This window comes from Ovis aries, chromosome 4 (genome assembly GCF_016772045.2).
Source record: "Ovis aries strain OAR_USU_Benz2616 breed Rambouillet chromosome 4, ARS-UI_Ramb_v3.0, whole genome shotgun sequence".
Classification (NCBI taxonomy): domain Eukaryota; kingdom Metazoa; phylum Chordata; class Mammalia; order Artiodactyla; family Bovidae; genus Ovis; species Ovis aries.
In genome coordinates, this window is record NC_056057.1 from 115,143,405 (window position 1) to 115,161,570 (window position 18,166).

The 18,166-nt window shown below is 62.8% G+C and overlaps 1 protein-coding gene across 6 annotated transcripts in view; it reads right to left on the reverse strand.

Annotated features, from left to right (window-relative positions):
• Positions 1-491: 491 nt before the first annotated feature.
• The window catches only part of KCNH2 (potassium voltage-gated channel subfamily H member 2), a 36,834-nt gene continuing 19,159 nt past the window's right edge, over positions 492-18,166 (reverse strand). For 2 of the 6 annotated variants that reach the window (XM_042249257.2, XM_027969000.3), the window contains exons 3-15: positions 15,942-16,106; positions 13,751-14,227; positions 12,938-13,149; positions 7,936-8,364; positions 6,830-7,217; positions 6,343-6,542; positions 5,628-5,880; positions 4,295-4,488; positions 3,933-4,032; positions 3,055-3,327; positions 2,781-2,967; positions 2,298-2,475; positions 492-1,041 (exon numbers count right to left, since the gene is read on the reverse strand). In XM_042249257.2, the coding sequence (XP_042105191.1) occupies positions 913-1,041; positions 2,298-2,475; positions 2,781-2,967; positions 3,055-3,327; positions 3,933-4,032; positions 4,295-4,488; positions 5,628-5,880; positions 6,343-6,542; positions 6,830-7,217; positions 7,936-8,364; positions 12,938-13,149; positions 13,751-14,227; positions 15,942-16,106 (3,185 nt within the window). In that variant the 3' untranslated portion in view covers positions 492-912. Of the gene's footprint in view, positions 1,042-2,297; positions 2,476-2,780; positions 2,968-3,054; positions 3,328-3,932; positions 4,033-4,294; positions 4,489-5,627; positions 5,881-6,342; positions 6,543-6,829; positions 7,218-7,935; positions 8,365-10,894; positions 11,308-12,937; positions 13,150-13,750; positions 14,228-15,941; positions 16,107-16,602; positions 17,110-18,166 lie in introns of those variants that run through there. The other 4 variants (XM_042249259.2, XM_042249258.2, XM_027969001.2 and 1 more) reach the window with 4 other exon arrangements.

Genomic DNA, 18,166 nt, shown 5'->3' on the forward strand with positions numbered 1-18,166 from the left:
GAAGGAACTTGGCATGCATGCGAGGCCAAGTTGGGGATGTGGCCAAATATAACAGCATGGGCTGGGCTCAAGAGTTGTGTGTGGGGGAGAGCATGGTTGTATCAGCCGTCATCGTGGGGTCAGTTTCAGGGGCCAGTGTGCCAATCCGCTAGCCACCAAGGCTCTAAAGTGTGGGACCCCAGGCCCAGCATCTCATTAGGACAACCTCTATATTCATCTCAGTCCAGGTGGCTCTTTGCCATCCTGAATCCAGGACTGCAGGGAAGCAGGGCCCTCCGGAGGCAAGAAGCCCTGAAGGTGATGTGTGTCAGCCCCAAGGGAGCACCCCTCACTGCACCCACCCCACACCCAGATGTCGGAGCTGCCCCCGCAGGCCCGGCGCACACAGACAGACTGGCCCGGATTCCCTCGGACAGGCTCGTGCCCACAACGCTATGGCCACGAACACGGGATAGAGCAGGTAGCTATTACACTTCCCAGCACCACTGGAGTCTCCTCAGGATAATTATTTATTATTCATAGTCATCAGCATCTTCATTAATTATTCATATGATCCTTAATTATTATCCTTAACAATAAGAGCAGTAAATAGCAGAAAAGTCCTTGAGGTGCCTAAGGCCCAGGGCCGGGTGCCTCCGGGCAGTTAGACCAGCTACTGCCCCAGGGCAGTGGGGGGACCACAGACCCCCATCCACTGCCCGGCCCTGTCCCTGCCCCTGTGCCCCCACACACACACAGGGGCCCCTGGGGACCTCAGGAGGAGGTGGGCCCCCAAGGGCTGGGGGAGGGGCCGTGCCTTCCTATTCCTCTCCTGTCGACGGCCAGGGCCTCCCGGGCAGGGCCTCCACGGGGAGGGGCCCAGGCAGTGCGCTGAACCCTGGGTGAGCCATGTGTCCACACTGGGCAGCCCCACTAACTTCCTGGGTCTGAGCCGTGTCTGTGCAGGGGCTGGGAGGTTAGGGCCCCCAGCTGGCCCGGCAGGGAGAGGCGTCGAGCGGGTCCGTCCTGGGGCAGCTCCTCGCACGCCATGAACTGGGAAACCTGCGGAGAAAACAGAGTGTAGCGGGCCCGGAGTCGAGGAGCGGGAGAGGGTCAGAGGAGAGAGAGGGCCCGGGAACTCTGGGGCCAGAGAGGAGGGGGTTTTGAGGAGACAGGAGAAGGGCTGAGGGAGACAGAGCAGGCAGGACTCCAAATGCCAAGGGAGGGGGGCAAGACTGGACGTGGAGATGTATGCTCTGGGTGGACAAAAGCCAGGCCGGGCAGCTGGGGGCCCTGAGGCAGCATCTGTCTGATCCTGCAAGGAGCCCCAGGCCTCAGCCACTTCCCTCCCAGGGAACCTGGCCGCTGAATTCAACGCCAGCGTGGAATAAGGGGCCCTGAGCTGGCACCGAAGCAGACAGAAAAAGAGACAAGGTTCCTGCCTGCAGTCTCGAAAGGACTCCGGGACCTAGAAACAAGAGGCAGGCTGGCGGCCAGGCTTCGGAAGGCCAGGGAGAGTGCCAGGGCAGGCGGGAGGGGCTTTGTGGGTGCTGACGAGTCTGCTGTGAGATCTCTGCGGGGGAGGCTGTGAAGGGAGACTGGCACATTTGCTGACGTGGGCCCTGGTGTCTGCAAACAGGAGCAGGCAGCATATGGGAGGGGAGCAGACGCCGGGGGTGGGGGGCAGGGGGCGGCGGAGCCCAGGCCACCTCAGGCTGCCTGAAGGACCCCCAGCTTGAGACCCAGACACCGCTGTCCTGTCAGGAGGCCAGGAACACACAGGTCCACTCAGGAGCGGACAAAAGATGACAGAGGACCACCTCTAGCAGCGGGGGAGAGAAGCCAACCGGAAGGGCCACCCTGGGGCTTAGCCAAAGCCTCCGGGACAACCCTGCAAAGTGCCGAGCATGAAAGTCATGGGTCGAGTGGAGAGTCAGACCCGGGGGTGTCAGCAACAGCAGGGCCGTGGGACTCTGTCCCAGGGGCGCACTGGCACCCAGCACCCACCACCAGCCCCCCCAGGGCACAACAGTCTCCTCCACATGCAGCCACAGACACAGGCACCCCAAGTAGACCCCGCCCTTCAGGTGACCCCAGGGGAACGCAGGCCACTCGGCCTGCAGCCTGCCTTGGCCCAGCTGTCTGCGTGCTTTGTGCTCCATGCTCACAGCTCCTCCTCCTCCAAGAATATCGCCTGGGAGGAGGGCAGGGATGGGGAGGGGGAGGAGGCTGGGGCCCAAGGCCACAGAAGGGGCAGCAAAGCAGGCCTGGGGTGGAATCGGCGCTGAAAAGGCAAGGCGGGGGTGCTGGGAACTCACCTGAGAAAGCGAGTCCAGGGTGAGGGTGGGGATGGGGCCTGCGGGCAGCAGGGGGGAAGTGGAGGCGGGGCCGGGCCCTGGGGTGGTCACAGCACTGTAGGCTGGCGGGACCAGCGTCATCTGTCTCTGCAGCAGCTGCAGGACGGTGGCCATGTCGGCGCTCAGCCGGGTCTCCAGCCTGGGCGAGAAGGAGGAGGATGCTCTGGGTCTCAGAGAAGTGGAGACACCAGCAACCGTGACTTCAGGACTGCCCTGTGGACAGCCAGCTGGTAACCCCCAGGCCCACTCTCCATCCTAGGTGTGGCAGCCCCAGCTTGGCTCCGAACGGAAGGAGAGAGCCAAGCCGCTGGGACACATGGACAGGTCTAGATGGAGCAAACGACCCCCACCCCCCGGCACACAACAACACTGCCCGAAACCCACAGATCACACTGCTGCACCACCCCATCCAGCAACTCCTAGCCTGTCCCCCTGGACACTCACCTATTGAGCTGCCTCTGGAGAGCGTCCAGCCTGGTCTCCACGTCTCCCCGCGGCCGTCGGCCAGGGCTGGAAAGGGGGATGTTGAGGAGGCTGGGAGCGGGGGCAGGACAGCGAGGCAGCTCCTGGTACTGGCGGCCACGGCTGTCCCCCCAGAAGCTGAAGATGTTGGACACTCCTGAGAAGGCGCCTGCAGCCAGAGAGCAGGGTTGAGGCTGGAAGAGAGGTCCATGCCCCACCCGCCAGGCAGAGGTGGGGTGTGGGGGGCTCACCCTACCTGACAGTGGGTTACAAGTGTCACTGCTCTTCTCGCCATCCTCGGTCAGGGGGTCCCCACCCGGCGGCTCTCCGGGGGGCCTGGGGCTGGAGAAGGGCACCAGGCGGAGGGGGCTGGAGCTGCGGCCTGGGCCCTCATCCTCACTGCTCTCGGGGCTGGAGGGGCCGCTGGACAGGCTCTCCCCCCACGGCCCCCCCTGCCGGCCCCGGCCACTCGGCCCTGCCCCCGCCCGGCTCGGCCCCAAGGCCGACACCTCCCCTGGCTGCTCCGGGTCTGTGGGAGACAGAGAACGGGCCTCAGAGACGGCAGGAGGAGGCACAGAGAGGAGGGGAGGGCCGGAAGGGGAGGAGAGGGGACCGGGGGCAGGACACACTGGGTTGTCCCCAGTCCTGCTTGTGCTCTCTCACCCACGTCCAAGAGGACTAAGAACTCCGGGGGCGGGACCAGATTAGCTGTGACCGCTGGCTGCCCGAGCGGGGTCAGTAGCACTGCTAGGCGGGTCTCTCTGGGACCCCAGGCCCTAGCCCTCCCCTGCCATGCTAGCCACCTCTCCCTCCTTTGCCCTGTCTTTCCTCCCCTCATTGGTTCAAAGCAGCGCCCATCAAGACGCCAGCCCTGTGAGGACCCAATAAACTTAGACGCGCCCCTGCCCTGGAGGGTGGAAGAGGGGAGGAGGTGACATTTCAAGTGGGCCTGAAAGGATGGGGTGAGAAGGGAACTCTGACGGTAGGGACGGAAGGTCTGAGGGGCCTGGGAGGAGCAGACCCGCCGGCCCCGCCCTCTGCTCCGCCCCCTATAGGCCCTGCCCCTGCCCGCCCCCCGGCTCACCTGGGCCCCGCCCCCTCCCCGGCCCCCCCCCCCCCCCTCCCCCGCCTCACCCCTGTCCGTGCGCCGGCGGAAGGACAGCTTGCGTTTGCGTTGCCGGTTGAAGCCACCCTCCAACTCCGCGCTACCCGGAGAGCCGGGGATCATGTTGGTCTGAAACCCAAAATCGGTGTCAGGGCCCTTCCTCGCCCACCTGCCCTGCCCGGTCCCGGGGAAGGCCCTCTCATGACCACTGGAGGTGGGACGGGGCATGCCCGCTCCGTGGGGTGTGAGCTCCGCCGCAGAACCAGGGCTGAGACTGGCACTTTTCACAACCTAGTCTGCCCCAGATACCATTAAACAAGCCCAGAGAGAAGGTCCCGTGGCGAAGGGACAGCCACCCAGCAGGCGGCTCACATCCCGCAGGCCCACTCACATCCCGCAGGTTGAAGGTGATCTCCAGGCTGGACCAGAAGTGGTCAGAGAACTCGGGGTACATGTCCAGCACCTCCAGCAGGTCGTCTCGGTGGATCTTGTGCAGGTCGCAGTAGGTGAGGGCCCGCACGTCCCCGTTGGACTTCCCAGGGCGTGCGTACAGGTTCAGAGGCTCTCCGAAGATGTCGTTCTTCCCTGGAGGCCACCGAGAGGGGGGCTCAGCCCCGGGGGGTGGCAGCGGAGGCAGCAGGCACCTGTCTTCCAGGCACTGTCTCCCTGGCCAGGCACCTCCCCTCAGTCTGCTCATGTGCTGCCCAGCCCCAGCCTCCAGGGCCAGGGGGGCACCAGCCGGCCCATCTCCCCCCAGCTCCCAAAGGACAGTGTGGTGCCCTGGAGGAGAAGGGCCAGGAACCCATGCCTCCCACCTACTGTAGGGCCAGCCAGCAGCTCCAGCCTGGATGCCCAGCTCTGCCCAAAACCCTGGCTTCCGCCTTAGGTTCTAACTCCTCTGGTACCACCCACCTGCCACCAAAGCCCATTCCCAAACACCCCCTGGCTAAGCACTGCACCCCCATGAACAATGTTCTTCAAGCTACAGATCATAGCACAGTAGTGAGTCAAGACCAGCATTTCGTTTACTGAGAGAAAACAGGATAGCATAGGTGAGCACAGGCACAGGATGCAAAACACCGGGATGCAGTCAAGGCAACTGCAGTTTAGCAAAACTTTGGTTCCAGTGGTGTTTGGGGGTGCTTGCGGCATGAGCATTAAGCCCCACTGTGACACATCAGCCCTGAGGTGGCCAGGGCCAAGGGGAGGACAGGCAGAGGGCAGGAAGTCCCCAACGCCCAGGCACACCTGTCCACGTGCACAGGTAGGGGAGAGAAGAAGGGATACGAGGGGAAGAGGGGCAGACTCCTTCTGCTCTGGAGGTGAGGGCTTGGCTGTACCACAGGAACTGTGTGGCCCTAAGTGGAAATCAGTCTCACAACCTCCCCCACTGCCTCCCTTGGAGCACTTGGATTTGATCCCATTTTAAGAAACAAGAGTGTCGCAGCCCATGAGGAAACCCCCAAAGAGGAACAGAATTTGAAAACCTCCGGAGTTCAGCAGCACCCACCCCACACCCGACCTGGTAGGGCTCCTCTCCCTGGCCCCCTGGGAGGGCTCCTCTCCCTGGCCCCCTGGGAGGGCCTGAGCTCGGGTGAATTAAAGGAGCCCAAGGCCCCTGTGGGCAGTCACAGGGCCACAGCCCCCAGGGCTGTGTCCTTCGAGGGCTGGGCCTCTGCAGCCGCAGCAGGGACTCCGGGCCCAGCTCCCGGTCCCTGCCGTACCCAGGATGGCCACGACCACGTCACCCCGCAGGATCTCGATGGAGCCCCGGGAGATGAAGTAGAGGGCTGTGAGCAGGTCCCCGGCGTGCACCAGCGTGTCTCCGGGTGGCGCGTGCGTCGTCTTGAACTTCATGGCCAGGGCCCGCAGGCAGCCCTTGGTGGCCCCTCGGAAGGGCTTGCAGTGCTGCAGCAGCGAGCGGTTCAGGTGCAGACAGATGTCGGCCTGCAGGCACTCGGGGAAGCCCTTCAGCACCTGGGGGCAGGGGGCGGCTCAGGACGCCCTCTCCTGGGACCCCACTCCCACCCCTCACCTGGAGAGCCAGCGGGGAGCACCAGGGCATCCAGGATCTATCGAGGGGAAGGACCTGGGTGTCCACACCAGCTCCACCCCTCCTCCCTGCAGACTGTGCACCCTTGGGACAACGCCTCACTGCTTTCACTTCCACCTTCTAATGTGTGAGGCATGGAGACCATCTCCTGCCCAGGGCTGTCCTATGGATCAACCACGGATCACCCAGAGCCTTCCTCAAAGTGAGAACTTGCCCAGGAAATGAACTCCACGGGCAGAGGGAGGGTAATGACCTCTCAAGGTCCTTCCAGTACTACCTGGGCCCACCTGGGCTGGGGTCGGGGGCGGTGGGGGGTAGTGTGACTCTGGTGAACCCAGAGGAGTCCCCACAGGTGCCCTGCCCCCCGGCCCAGCCCGGGCCCTCACCGCATTCATATCGATGCCGTTGGTGTAGGACCAGGCATGCTGGAAGTACTCCTCAAGGCGCTGGCGCAGCGGGTTGGGGATCTGGTGGAAGCGGATGAACTCCCGAACGCGGAGCATCTGCGTGTGGTAGCGCGCCGTGCCCGAGTATAGCCGCTGGATGATGGCCGACACGTTGCCGAAGATACTGGCATACATGAGGGCTGGGGGCGGGGTGAGTGGGGCCGTCAGCCTCCAAGGGACCCGGTCCACCCCAGCACCAGGTCAGTGCCAACACACACTCCCACCTCAGCGTGAGCACACACGCGAGATGCACACACAGAAGCCCGGGCACACATGCTCCTCAGCCCCTGCCTTGTGCCTCTGCCCTGCTGTCCCCAGCACCATGATGGGGGCCCCTGGGTGGTGGGGGGCACCCACTCCGGCCCCTCTAACGCCTTCCCTCTCCTGTGTGGCTTGTGCCCATGCCCACCCCCAGGGGCACACTCACAGCCGATGAGCATGACACAGATGGAAAAGATCTTCTCCGAGTTGGTGTTGGGGGACACGTTGCCGAAGCCCACGCTGGTGAGGCTGCTGAAGGTGAAGTAGAGGGCGGTGACGTACTTGTCCTTGATGGAGGGGCCACCCAGGCCGCTGCTGTTGTAGGGCTTGCCGATCTGATCGCCCAGGTTGTGCAGCCAGCCGATGCGGGAGTCCATGTGCGGCTGCTCCATGTTGCCTATGGCATACCAGATGCAGGCCAGCCAGTGCGCGATGAGCGCGAAGGTGCACATGAGCAGGAAGAGCACGGCCGCCCCGTACTCTGAGTAGCGGTCCAGCTTCCGGGCCACGCGCACCAGCCGCAGCAACCGCGCCGTCTTCAGCAGCCCGATCAACTATGGGGAGCAGCAGACACTCAGTGGGGGGAGTAGGGGGGTGATGGACAAAGCATGGGGGGCACTGCAGCCCTCAGTGCGGAGGCAGCGGAGGTAAGATCCCCAAAGACTCTCCCCAGAACCTCCTCCTAGTATCAGTAGGAGCACCTCCCACCCGCTGCACCCAGCAGAGTCCCACTGCCCTTCTGTGCCAGCTCCCTGGTGGCTCAGACAGTCAAGAATCCACCTGTAGTGTAAGAGTCCCAGGTTCAATCCCTGGGTTGGGAAGAGCCCCTGGCGAAGGGAATGACAACCCACTCCAGTGTTCTTGCCTGGAGAATCCCACAGACAGAGGAAGCCTGGCAGGCTACAGTCCGTGAGGTCACAAAGAGTCAGACATGACTGAGCGACTAACACTTTCACTTCACAGTGACAAAGGGCTCACAGTTCCCCACAACCAGGACGAAACAACTGGGGCTCAGAAAGGTGCACCCACCCTGAGGTGCCTAGCCAGAGCTCCCGCCAGCTTCAGGGTGTTTTCACGTGAATCAGAAGGCAGTGGCCACTCTGGACAGACACACTGGCAAAAGGCGGGCCCCCTGGACCTTTACAACCAGGAAGCGGCTTGCACGGAAAGGGGTGCAGGCACGGGTGAGCTGGGGGGCCTGTGCGTCTGCCACCCCCTCGCCCCACCCCCTGGTGCCCTCCCCCCTGCCCTGATGCCTCCTGGCCAGCCCACCTCCTCGGAGCCAGAGCCAAAGATGAGCAGGTCAAAGGGGATGGCGGCCACCATGTCAATGAGGAACCAGCCCTTGAAGTAGTGGACGGCGATGCGGCCGGGGTGGCTGACCACCTCCTCGTTGGCGTTGACGTAGGTGGTGCGGAAGTTGATGAGGATGTCCACGATGAACATGATGTCAACGATGAGGTCCACCACGGCCAGCGGCTGGCAGGCGTAGCCACAGTCGGGGGCCAGGGGCGCCTCCTCGGTCTCCTTCAGCAGGAAGGCGGCTGAGTAGGGGGTGAAGACCGCCGTGTAGATGACCAGGAGCAGGATGAGCCAGTCCCACACGGCCTTGAAGGGGCTGTAGTGCAGGATGGTCCAGCGGTGGATGCGCGGCGCCTGCAGCTTGTACTCCGGCAGCACGTCGGCCCCCAGGGACAGGACCTGGGCAGGCAGGGAAGGTGGCACTGAAGGGTGGGGCGGGGGAGGGCAGGCCACCGGCCCTGTGACGCCTGGGCTGGGCCCTCAGAGAAGGGGCCAGGCAGAGTAAGAGGAGGGGGTGTAAGAGGGGATGTAAGAGGGGGTCTGTAGGAGGGGGGTATAGGGGGGAGGCCCACCCACCCCACCCTCAGCCGCGTGCACACGGCTGCTGACCACTGTTCCCCATGTGGCCTCCTGGCTGACTCTTGAGTCCAGGGCACCTCACAGTAATGCCCACAAGCACGACTCCCCACCAGCGATACAGACCCACAGCTATGGATATAACTTCCACCTTGCTCACACCCATGACAAGCACACACACACACGTCCCATATACACCACCGTCTCTGCCAGCAAATGCTCCAAGGACTACAGCTTCCAGCCCCGGCAACGTAAACAGTGGTAGTCACTGTGGTTCCCTGCGAGTCCCGTTGCTGGTGGCCCAGGGACTGAGGACCTAAGTGTCCCTTCCTGCCACTGACCCAAGGATACCAGCCACCCAGACTCAGGTCCCTAGGCACCCAGGAGAGAGAGGAGACACCATGACACTCACTCCCCTCTCCCTACTCACCCTGGCCTGGGGCCACCATTCAGACATGACCCCCGAGCCCACCCAGGCTTGTCTCACATCCTGTCCCTCATCACTCAGGCAGAGGCAGCACGCCACCCAGATCTGCAGACAGCAGCCACCACACCTACCCCCACGCCCAAGCCAAACTAGGAAGAGCTAAGACCATCCTGGGGGCCTTGGCCTGTCCCTTTGGGGCCTCCCCCTGCCCCCACGCAATCCCCAAACTCTCCCAGCCTGGCTCTGCCATCCTGGGCAGCCAGGTGCAAGGCCTCACCCACCCTCCCCCTTGAGAGCCAAGTCTGCCAGCCCTGCAGGAACAGCACAGAATGCCAGGGCCCACACCTCAGGCCTTGTGCTGGGGAGGGGATGGAGCCCCAAGGACTCCGATTCACATCCACGCTGGGGACCCCCCTGGAGCCACCCTCACAAACAGATGGACGGTTTGGAAGGCACCTCCTTAGAAGAAGTAACTGGAAGTTAAGACCGGCTGCGGCTGGGGGTCTGGCCACCCCAGGGGTGACCACAAGGGCTCTCCAGAGGCACGCGATGGGGCCTGGGGCAGGGGAAGGAGTCTGCGGTTTCGAGGCCCCCACCTCTGCCCGGACTTCAGCCCCAGCCACTCACTACTTAAGGCAGAGAACATGGGGCAGTGACCTTCCGGGGATCAAGAGGGGGTTGAAAAAACGGAACTGACCAGGGCCCCGGCAGACAGGAGGCAGAAGAAGGCTCCTGCAGGGGGCTCCTCACCCCACCTGAGTGGCCAGGCCCCCTGGGCTGTGCTGGACCACACCTGATAAATGTGATCCTGCCCCCCACCACCACCACCCCGCATCTGCCCACAGCAGGGCCAGCACCACCCCAGGCACAAGCACACACTGGGGGCAAGCCCAGGGCAGCAGCCTGGAACCCACAGACCCCATCTTACAGGGCCCAGCCCAGCTCAGGTCTGCAGCCAACAGCTCAGCACACGGCCTTGGACTTGGGTGGGCGCGTAACCTTCCCTGACCCACAGTCACACAGAATGCTAAAGCTCTTTTAAGCCCAACCCAAGGTCCTCACCTGTAGCTGGGAGAATCTACCCCCTCCCATACCTGTCCCTGCACTGGGAGGAGCGCAAGAGCCAAGGCAGAGGGTTCAGGTGCTGGCGACAGAGGTGAGGGTGTTCAGACCCCGCCCTGAGCCGCCTCCAGCTCCCCCTGCCATCCTGAGCTGGCCCCTGGCTCTGTGACAGAGCCTCTCACCCCACCCCGCTGCCCCTGGGTGCGGGGGAAGTGGAGAGGTGGCTCCCCAGAGGTGCCTACCAAGCTGTCGGCCTGGGGGGACCACCAGCTCTTCAGGTTGGACCAGGTGCCTGGTTCAGACGCCCCTCTCCATTCATCCAGTGACCTCTGACCCCCAGCCCCCAAACCCGGACCCCTGAAGCAGCCCATGCCTCCCTCACCCCCCAGAGTCCACCCCCAAGGCACAGAGTGCTGGCGGGGTGGAGCCCCAGGCCTGGGCGCCAGGCCCAGCTACTGCCCGCTCACTGGGGGAGGTGGGGTGGAAGCCGGAGTGGCTCCTCTCCTCCCCCTCACGCCACCCCCAGCTCCCCGTCGAGCTCTCTGGGGCACCCACTTTCCTGTTCTCCCCTCTCCTCCATCCATGCATCCAGCTAGAAGGCCAGGCCAGGAAGGCCAAGGAGGAAGGAAGCCCTGGCAAGACAGACACTGTCCACCTAGGCCCGGCGGCACTGGAGAAGAGCAAGCTGGAGCCAAGAGTGGGACAGGCTGGGCCACAGCTCCTGGGGATTCCCCCCCCCACCGCCTCAAAACCATCCTGCACCTCGGAAGCCCTCTCCTGACCTGGAGCCAGAGCCCTCTGAGCCACATTGGACCGGCACGAGGGTGGGGGGCGGGGGAGGAGGGGAGCTGGGGGAACACCTACCTCCTGGGCCACCAGGCTGGAGATGCGCACGGCCCGTCTCACCCGGCCTTTCTGGGCCCTGGGCTGCAGGGCCCCTGTCCTGCTCGCCTTCCCCGACGGGGCTGCCATGGAGGACTTGGCTCCCCCCAGCCTGCCTGCCCTGGGGCCCCGAGGCCCCACGCCAGCACCTCACCTGCACCCCAGAGGCTGGCGGCCTGGCTCCCAGGGCAGCCTCTGGCCTGGCGGCCAGGGTCGCCGGGGCTGGGCCTCGGGGCTGGGGTCACCCTGGCAGGGAGTGTGGCCGGCAGCCCACCTGGCTGGGGCAGCCCATGGTTCCCCCCACCAACCCCGGTGCGGCCCCACGGCCCGGAGCTGCGCTCTGCCCGCTGCGCCCGCTGCCAGCCCAGCAGCCGGCGCCCGGCGCTCTCGCTCTCGGAACCTCCAGCTCCTCCAGCCGGCCCCTCCTTCTCTCGGGTCCCCACCCCCACCCCCACCCCGCCCCGGCCGGCCCGAGGCCCCCTCCCCCGCGGCCCCCGCCTGGGGCTCCTGCTGCAGCCGCTCCGCAGCCCGCGCCCCTCCCCCGGCCCCCGGCAGCCGGGCCTGTCACTGCAGATTAATGGGCCCTTCAACACCCCCGCCCCGCCGGCCAGAGTCAGACAGACACCCAGAGACGGAGAGACTGCCTGCCCGGTGACCAGAGAGCCCAGGAACACACCCGCACGCTGGCACACACAGACGCGTGCGTGTGTGCACACACACACACAGAGCCCACAACACAACAAACAGCACACCCCGTGGGCACGCGGGAGAAGGGTGGCAGGCAGGGCTCCAAGGGGGCCAGGGGAGAGGGCGGGGAGGGGGAGGAGTGGGGGTCGGCTGCCAGATAAGGGGCCCAGCGTGTGGGGGGAAGGTTCTGGAGTCAAGGCCAAGGGGCTGGAGACCTGGCAGAGACCCAGAGAGCCAGAGGCAGCAGCGGGAGCAGGGCCAGGAGGAGGGCTGAGGAGGCCCCGGTGGATGGACAGCTCCCTCACTCAGGTCACTGCAGCCAAAGGGGCCAGAGAGGGCAACAGGGTCGCTGGCTGTTGCTGGCTCCTAAGTCCTGACCCTCCCCTACCCCCCAGGCCAGGATGGGAAGGGACTGGGATGGACTGGGCAGTGGCTGGGGGCAGAGGGAGTCGTGCAGCTAGATGATCTTGCTGCCAAGGCGGGCAGGACAGCAGGCTAGTTCTGGCACTGGGCAGCGTTCAGCAGCTTCCCCCCAGGACTGGCAGGCTTCAAGGACCTGACCCCCTCTCTATGTGTCCCCCAACCTCCATCGAGTCCCCTCCCAACCTGGGAAGGAAACTCTCCTCTTCTGTGGCTTGGAAACAAGGTGTGCACCTCTGGTTCATCCTGGCACTGGGCCCTGGCACTGGATCCCCAACCCCAGTCTGGCTCGTCACATTAGCCTAAAAGAATCAGGACCCCCCAACCTTGACCTCTGGGTGTGTGAGTCACTCAGTCCCGTCCAATTCTTTGCAACCCTATGGACTGTAGTCCACCAGGCTCCTCTGTCCATGGGATTCTCCAGGCAAGAATACGGGAGTGGGTTCCCATTCCCTTCTCCAGGGGATCTTCTGAAACCCAGGGATCGAACCCAGGTCACCCGTGGTGCAGGCAGGTTCTTTACCGTCTGAGCCACCAGGGAAGCCACCCTGACCTCTGTGGCCCCTTGTGATGTGAAGCCTGTAGGCTTACCCCCAGTGTCCTCCTCACCACACCCTGTGCACAGACCCCCTTATGCCCCATGGCTGCCTCTTCCCACCCACCCTGACCCTGCCAGGTGCCCAGCCTCAACTGCCCTGTCCTCCCCAAGCCCCATCCACCTGTCCCCTGTACCTGCCCCCTCCCAGGGCCTCCCCGCTCCAGGCTCCCTTTCTCCAGGAGCTCTCAGACTCTTCTCTCATCCCAGCGCTGAAACACCACCCCCACCCCCAGCCACCACCTTCAGGAAGCCCTCACTGACTGCACCTCTCCACCCCCTCCAAGCTCCTCCCAGGTGAGTGGGGGGCCAGGCACGCCTACCTGGGTGACCTTCTCGGTGACGTTGTGGGTCCGCTCCTTTATCTTAGGGGCTATGATCTCCCTGTCGCTGGTGGGCGAAGCCAGGAAGGGGTCACCCTTGAGATCCACGAAGTTGAGGGTGATCTGGGGGATCTTGCTGATGGTGCGGTAGCGCACGAGGTCTGAATCAGAGGTGGAGTTGAGCAGGCCGCTGCGCAGGGGGTGCATGGCCCCTGGGGTGGAGGGGAGAGGCAGTCAGGGAGGCAGGCAAGCAGGGGCAAAGGCTGTCAGGTCGACGACTCGGAGCTGGGGTGGAGACCGGCCGGGCAGGAGCCAGGCCATGGGGTCCAGTGAGACAGGCCAGCTCAGGAGACGGGGGGAGCAGTGTCCCTGAGAAACAAGTGAGGCCAGGACCCCTCCCCACTTTATGGAAGCAGGCCCCTGAGGCGCTAGAAGAGGAGGAAGGAGCAAAAGCCTTCACTGGGGTCTGTTCAACAGGCACTGGGAGCCTGCCCCAGGCCCAGGTGGTGTGGCAGGGCCCCTGAGGCCTCCCCAGCCCTTCCGACTCCCCTGTGGGCATCCCGGCTGCAGGCAGGCCTGGGAGTGCCAGCTCCCAGCCCACACCGGCTCCCAGAGTGGAAGAATGCAACAGGGATGAATGCACGGTTTAATGGAGTAAAAGGCTACTTAATGGGATTAAATAAGTGCTTAATAGGATTTCCATCTCCCAGGCACACAGGACAGGGCAGAGAGGGAGGAAGCTGAGGTCCTGCGGGTGGGGACCCGGCGGTGGGACAGTTCCTACAGGGGGTGGGGTAGGGGGGCGACCCTCACCGGTGCTGGCATGGCGCGGCGGTGGCGGGGGCAGCGCACCGGTGCGCATGGCCTCGATGTCGTCGGCCGAGGAGGCCCGGCGCACGCTGGCGCAGCTCTCTCGGGAGCGCGTCCGGGCCAGGCTGCAGCTGGAGCCTGAGGCATCAGGGTTGAGGCTGTGCGCCCGGGGCGACGGGTGCTGGCCTGGCGCGCAGGCGGGCAGAGGCGGCGGCGGCGGCGGCGGCGGCGGCGAGCCCGAGCCGGGACCCACCAGTGCACGCCGCTCCTCCGCCGCCCTCCCCGCCACGTGGTTGTCCATGGCCGTCACCTCGTCCAGGGCCAGGGACTCGCTGCTGGGGGCCGCGGGCGTCAAGTCCACGTCCACCACCACGGCCCCCGGGGCGCCCGCACCGCCGGCGCTACCCGGCCGCACCGACGAATCCCGGGCAGTCAAGGCCAGCAGCGCCGGCAGCTTCAATCGGAAGGTCTTGGCGCGGCCTATGGGTGGGAGGCAGAGGTTCCAGCAGACCGGGAGGGGTCAAGGCCCAGGAGCTGGAGCCCCAGTCACCAAGGGGATGGAGGAAGAGGGAAAGTGGAGGCCCGGAGAGCCGGAGGGCACCCCTCCACCCCCACCCCTGCTACACAGGACTCAAGTCTCCAAAGAAGTCTAGAAGAGGGGCCCCCAACCTTGGAATCTAATGCCTGAGGCCCGGAGGTGGAGCTGATGTAACAATATCACTAATCAAGTACAGAAGAAATGTAATGGGCTTGAATTATCTGGAAACCATCTCCCCCCTCCAACCCTTGGTCGGTGGAAACCCGTCCCTCATGCCACAAAGGTTGGAGACCACTGGCCTAGAACACAATCTTATCTAAGACTCCAATAATAATAAACCACTGTCTTTTGAGCCTCACATCCCCCATGAGGGGGGTCTCCAGCAAACCACCTGTGACGCTCCCAACTGCGCCCAATGGGTGTCAGTATCTTCACTTTTTAAACTGGAAGAAATTCAGGCAACAGTGAGTCATGTCATTTGTGGGAGGTCACACAGGAGCTTTTGATGCTTTTTGATGCTTTTGAACTGTGGTGTTGGAGAAGACTCTTGAGAATCCCTTGGACTGCAAGGAGATCCAACCAGTCCATCCTAAAGGAGATCAGTCCTGAATATTCATTGGGAGGACTGATGCTGCAGCTGAAACTCTAGTCCTTTGGCCACCTGATGGGAAGAACTGACTCACTGGAAAAGACCCTGACGCTGGGAAAGATTGAAAGCTGGAGGAGAAGGGGACGACAGAGGATGAGATGGTTGGATGGCATCACTGACTCAATGGACATGAGTTTGAGTAAACTCCGGGAGTTGGTGATGGACGGGGAGGCCTGACATGCTGCAGTCCATGGGGTTGTAAAGAGTCGGACGTGACTGAGCGACTGAACTGAACTGAACACAGGAGCTGGCAGGGCCTGCATCTGAGAGAAGGAGTGATGCTACAGGCTCCCGCTGTGCCCCGCCACCTTGCGGGTGGTGCCCACAGGACAGGTCAGGCCAGCTTTACTGAGGCTGCTGTTTTAGAGCTTGAGAAACCAGAAGCAGTTTCTTTTGCCATGACTCTGAGGGAATATTTAAAATTCAAAGAGGCCACAGAAGGGAATGGGGGGTGGGGGGCGGTGTCTGAGCCTTTGAGTCACAGGAGGATGAGGTGAGGCCTCCCTGTCTCCAGCCCCAGGAAGCAGTCCCTTCACGTTCTCAAGTATCCGGGAAGCGGCCAGTCCAGAACTAGGACCAGTGGCAGAAACACCCCAGAGCTAAGTCCATGAGGTAGATGGGGCCTTCTCATGAGCAGCGGGAGCTCCCCTGGAGTGACCAGGGCCAGCCAGGAAGGGGGACCACCCCCCATCCCTGGAGCTGGAGAGAGGACCACTCCCAGGGGGCTGCTGGAGGAGGAACCCAAGCCAGTAAGGCTGTGAAGCCAGTCGTGATCCTGCCCCCCAAGGAAAGGGGAGTCTGGACTCGGTCACTCCACACCATCTGTCCACGCTGAGCCACATGGGACTGGCCATATCCTTTGTGTTCATTCCCCATCTCTGAAAGGTGTCCCCCTGAACCCGCCTCCGAATCCCTGCCTGCAGGGCCTTGGCCTTGGGTAGCCTCATGACCTGAGGAGAGGGAAACCATATATTCCCGCACCAGCCAGACAGCACCGCTGCACTTACCGGGGGTCAGCCAGCTGGTGGGAGGGGCGCGGTGGTTGGTGTCCCGGGCCGGCGACCCCACCAGGTCCTTCTCCATCACCACCTCAAAGTTGAGAATGAACATGATGACGGCCCCATCCTCGTTCTTCACGGGCACCACGTCCACCAGGCACAGGAAGCAGCTCCCTGCAAAGTGAGGACACGGGCCCTGTGCTCCGGGCGGGCCGGACACGCCCCCACCCCACCCCACCCGACTCTGGAACCTGAAGGGGCCTGTCCACTGCTGACGCCCCCACGGCTCCCGAGCCCAGTGTTGCCCCCTCGTCTCGCCAGCGGCTCCTGCCCCACCCCGCCTACTCCCGCCACGTGGCAGCCAGAGCCACCTCCCTGATGGACCACGCTAGCTTTCCCCTTCCAGAGCTCTCCCCTCCTCTCTCTCCTCCAGCCATGCCGCTCCTGGCCTCTCTCCCCGTGTGCCTTCTCCTGGCACTGCCTTCTGCTCCTTATTTTCTTCCTGCATTGCTTCCCCTCTCCTCTCACGCTGTATCTCTGCTCTTCCTCAGGCAAGACGGTGCAGCCCAGAAGGGACGCCCAGACTTTAAGCCCAGGATCTCAGGGTCCAGATCCCAGCTCTGCTGCCTAGTCACAGATGCCTTTTCTTCCATGTTTACCCCATTTGTACCTCATTTTCCTCATCTCGAAAATGGGAACGACGACCATTCTCTCCTCATGAGTTGTGACCAGTAAGTCAACACATGCCAGGCGCTTAGTGTAGTCCCTGGCGTGCACTGAACACTACAGGCACCAGGAAACAGCTGACACCCTGGCCCCTTGTTCTGTTTTTGCTCCTCTTTCTCAGTCCCCAGATGGTGTGTTGCCCACAAGAAGTTCAGAAGTTGAGAGCTAGAGTTTCAAAAGCTTTACAGCAATTTGACATTGCCACAATAGCCAAGCATATGGTTTTTGCATTTCACACCAGTACTGGTCTGTAAAGAAGTCTGAGTGCCGAAGAATTGATGCTGTGGTGTTGGAGGACTCAAGAGTCCCTTGGACTGCAACAAGATCAAACCAGTCCATCCTAAAGGATATCAGTCCTGAATACTCATTGGAAGGACTGATGCTGAAGCCAGTGCTCCAATCCTTTGGCCACCTGATGCGAAGATCTGGCTCACTGGAAAAGACCCTGATGCTGGGAAAGATTGAAGGTGGGAGGAGAAGGGGACAACAGAGGATGAGATGGTTGGATGATATCACTGACTCAATGGACATGAGTTTGAGCAAACTCTGGGAGACGGTGAAGGACAGGGAAGCCTGGTGTGCCACAGTCCATGGGGTCGCAAAGAGTGGGACGCAGATGAGTGACTGAACAACAAGAACTGGTCTGTAACACAGTAGAAATTCCAGAGTCGAGGAGCACTGTTTCTAGGCTTTCATCTCTGACTCTGGTGAGGGACATCTGTCTTTTTCTCTCTTCTTGACTTTTTTTTTTCCCCCTCCCAACCTCTCTCTGGCCACCAGGGCCCCTATTCCAGGTGATGTCAGTTCACTAGGCCAAATGTACCCAATATGCCTGTGCCCTGACCAGCACCCAGCCCACTCATCCCCCTCTCTACTTAGTTCTGAAAGAGACCCTGTGGGTTTTCAGGCTCTGCCTAAGGCCCAGCTCAGAATCGCCCCCTGTAGGAAGCCCTTGCTGTTGCAACAAGAAGGTGCATTAACATCCCATTCCTTCTCCAGGGACCCAATGGGGACCAAGCATACTCTTCCAGGGCAGAGACTTCTTTCCTGGTGCTCATCTGTGTCCTATGAACTGCAGGCGCCTAACTTGCCAATGTCTGTGTCCCCTCTGACAGGTCTAGCAGCCAGAACAATGCACCAGGGAGCAGGTGCTGGCCAGAGGGCTTAGTGATGGGGCGGTGCTGATGGTAGGGGAGGGGTCAAGGATGGGGACTGGACTCTGGAGGGGCCATGGCTGGGGTGAACTGAGTCAAGGCCAACAACCTGGAGGGGCTGGTGGCTAAAAAGGCCTGGGGGGGGGCTAGCCCTGGGGAGTACTGCCGAAGCTTCACCAAGAACCCGACAAGTCCCAGCACAAACGGAGAGGCTGGCCGAGCTCAAGGAAGATCTGCTGGGGACAGGGCTAAGAGAGGCAGCAGAGCAGCGATTCTAACAGCTATGGGATTAATCTCGGACGGAGATCCTCTGAAACCAAGGGAAACGGGAAAGCACTGAGATGAGGGGGGCTG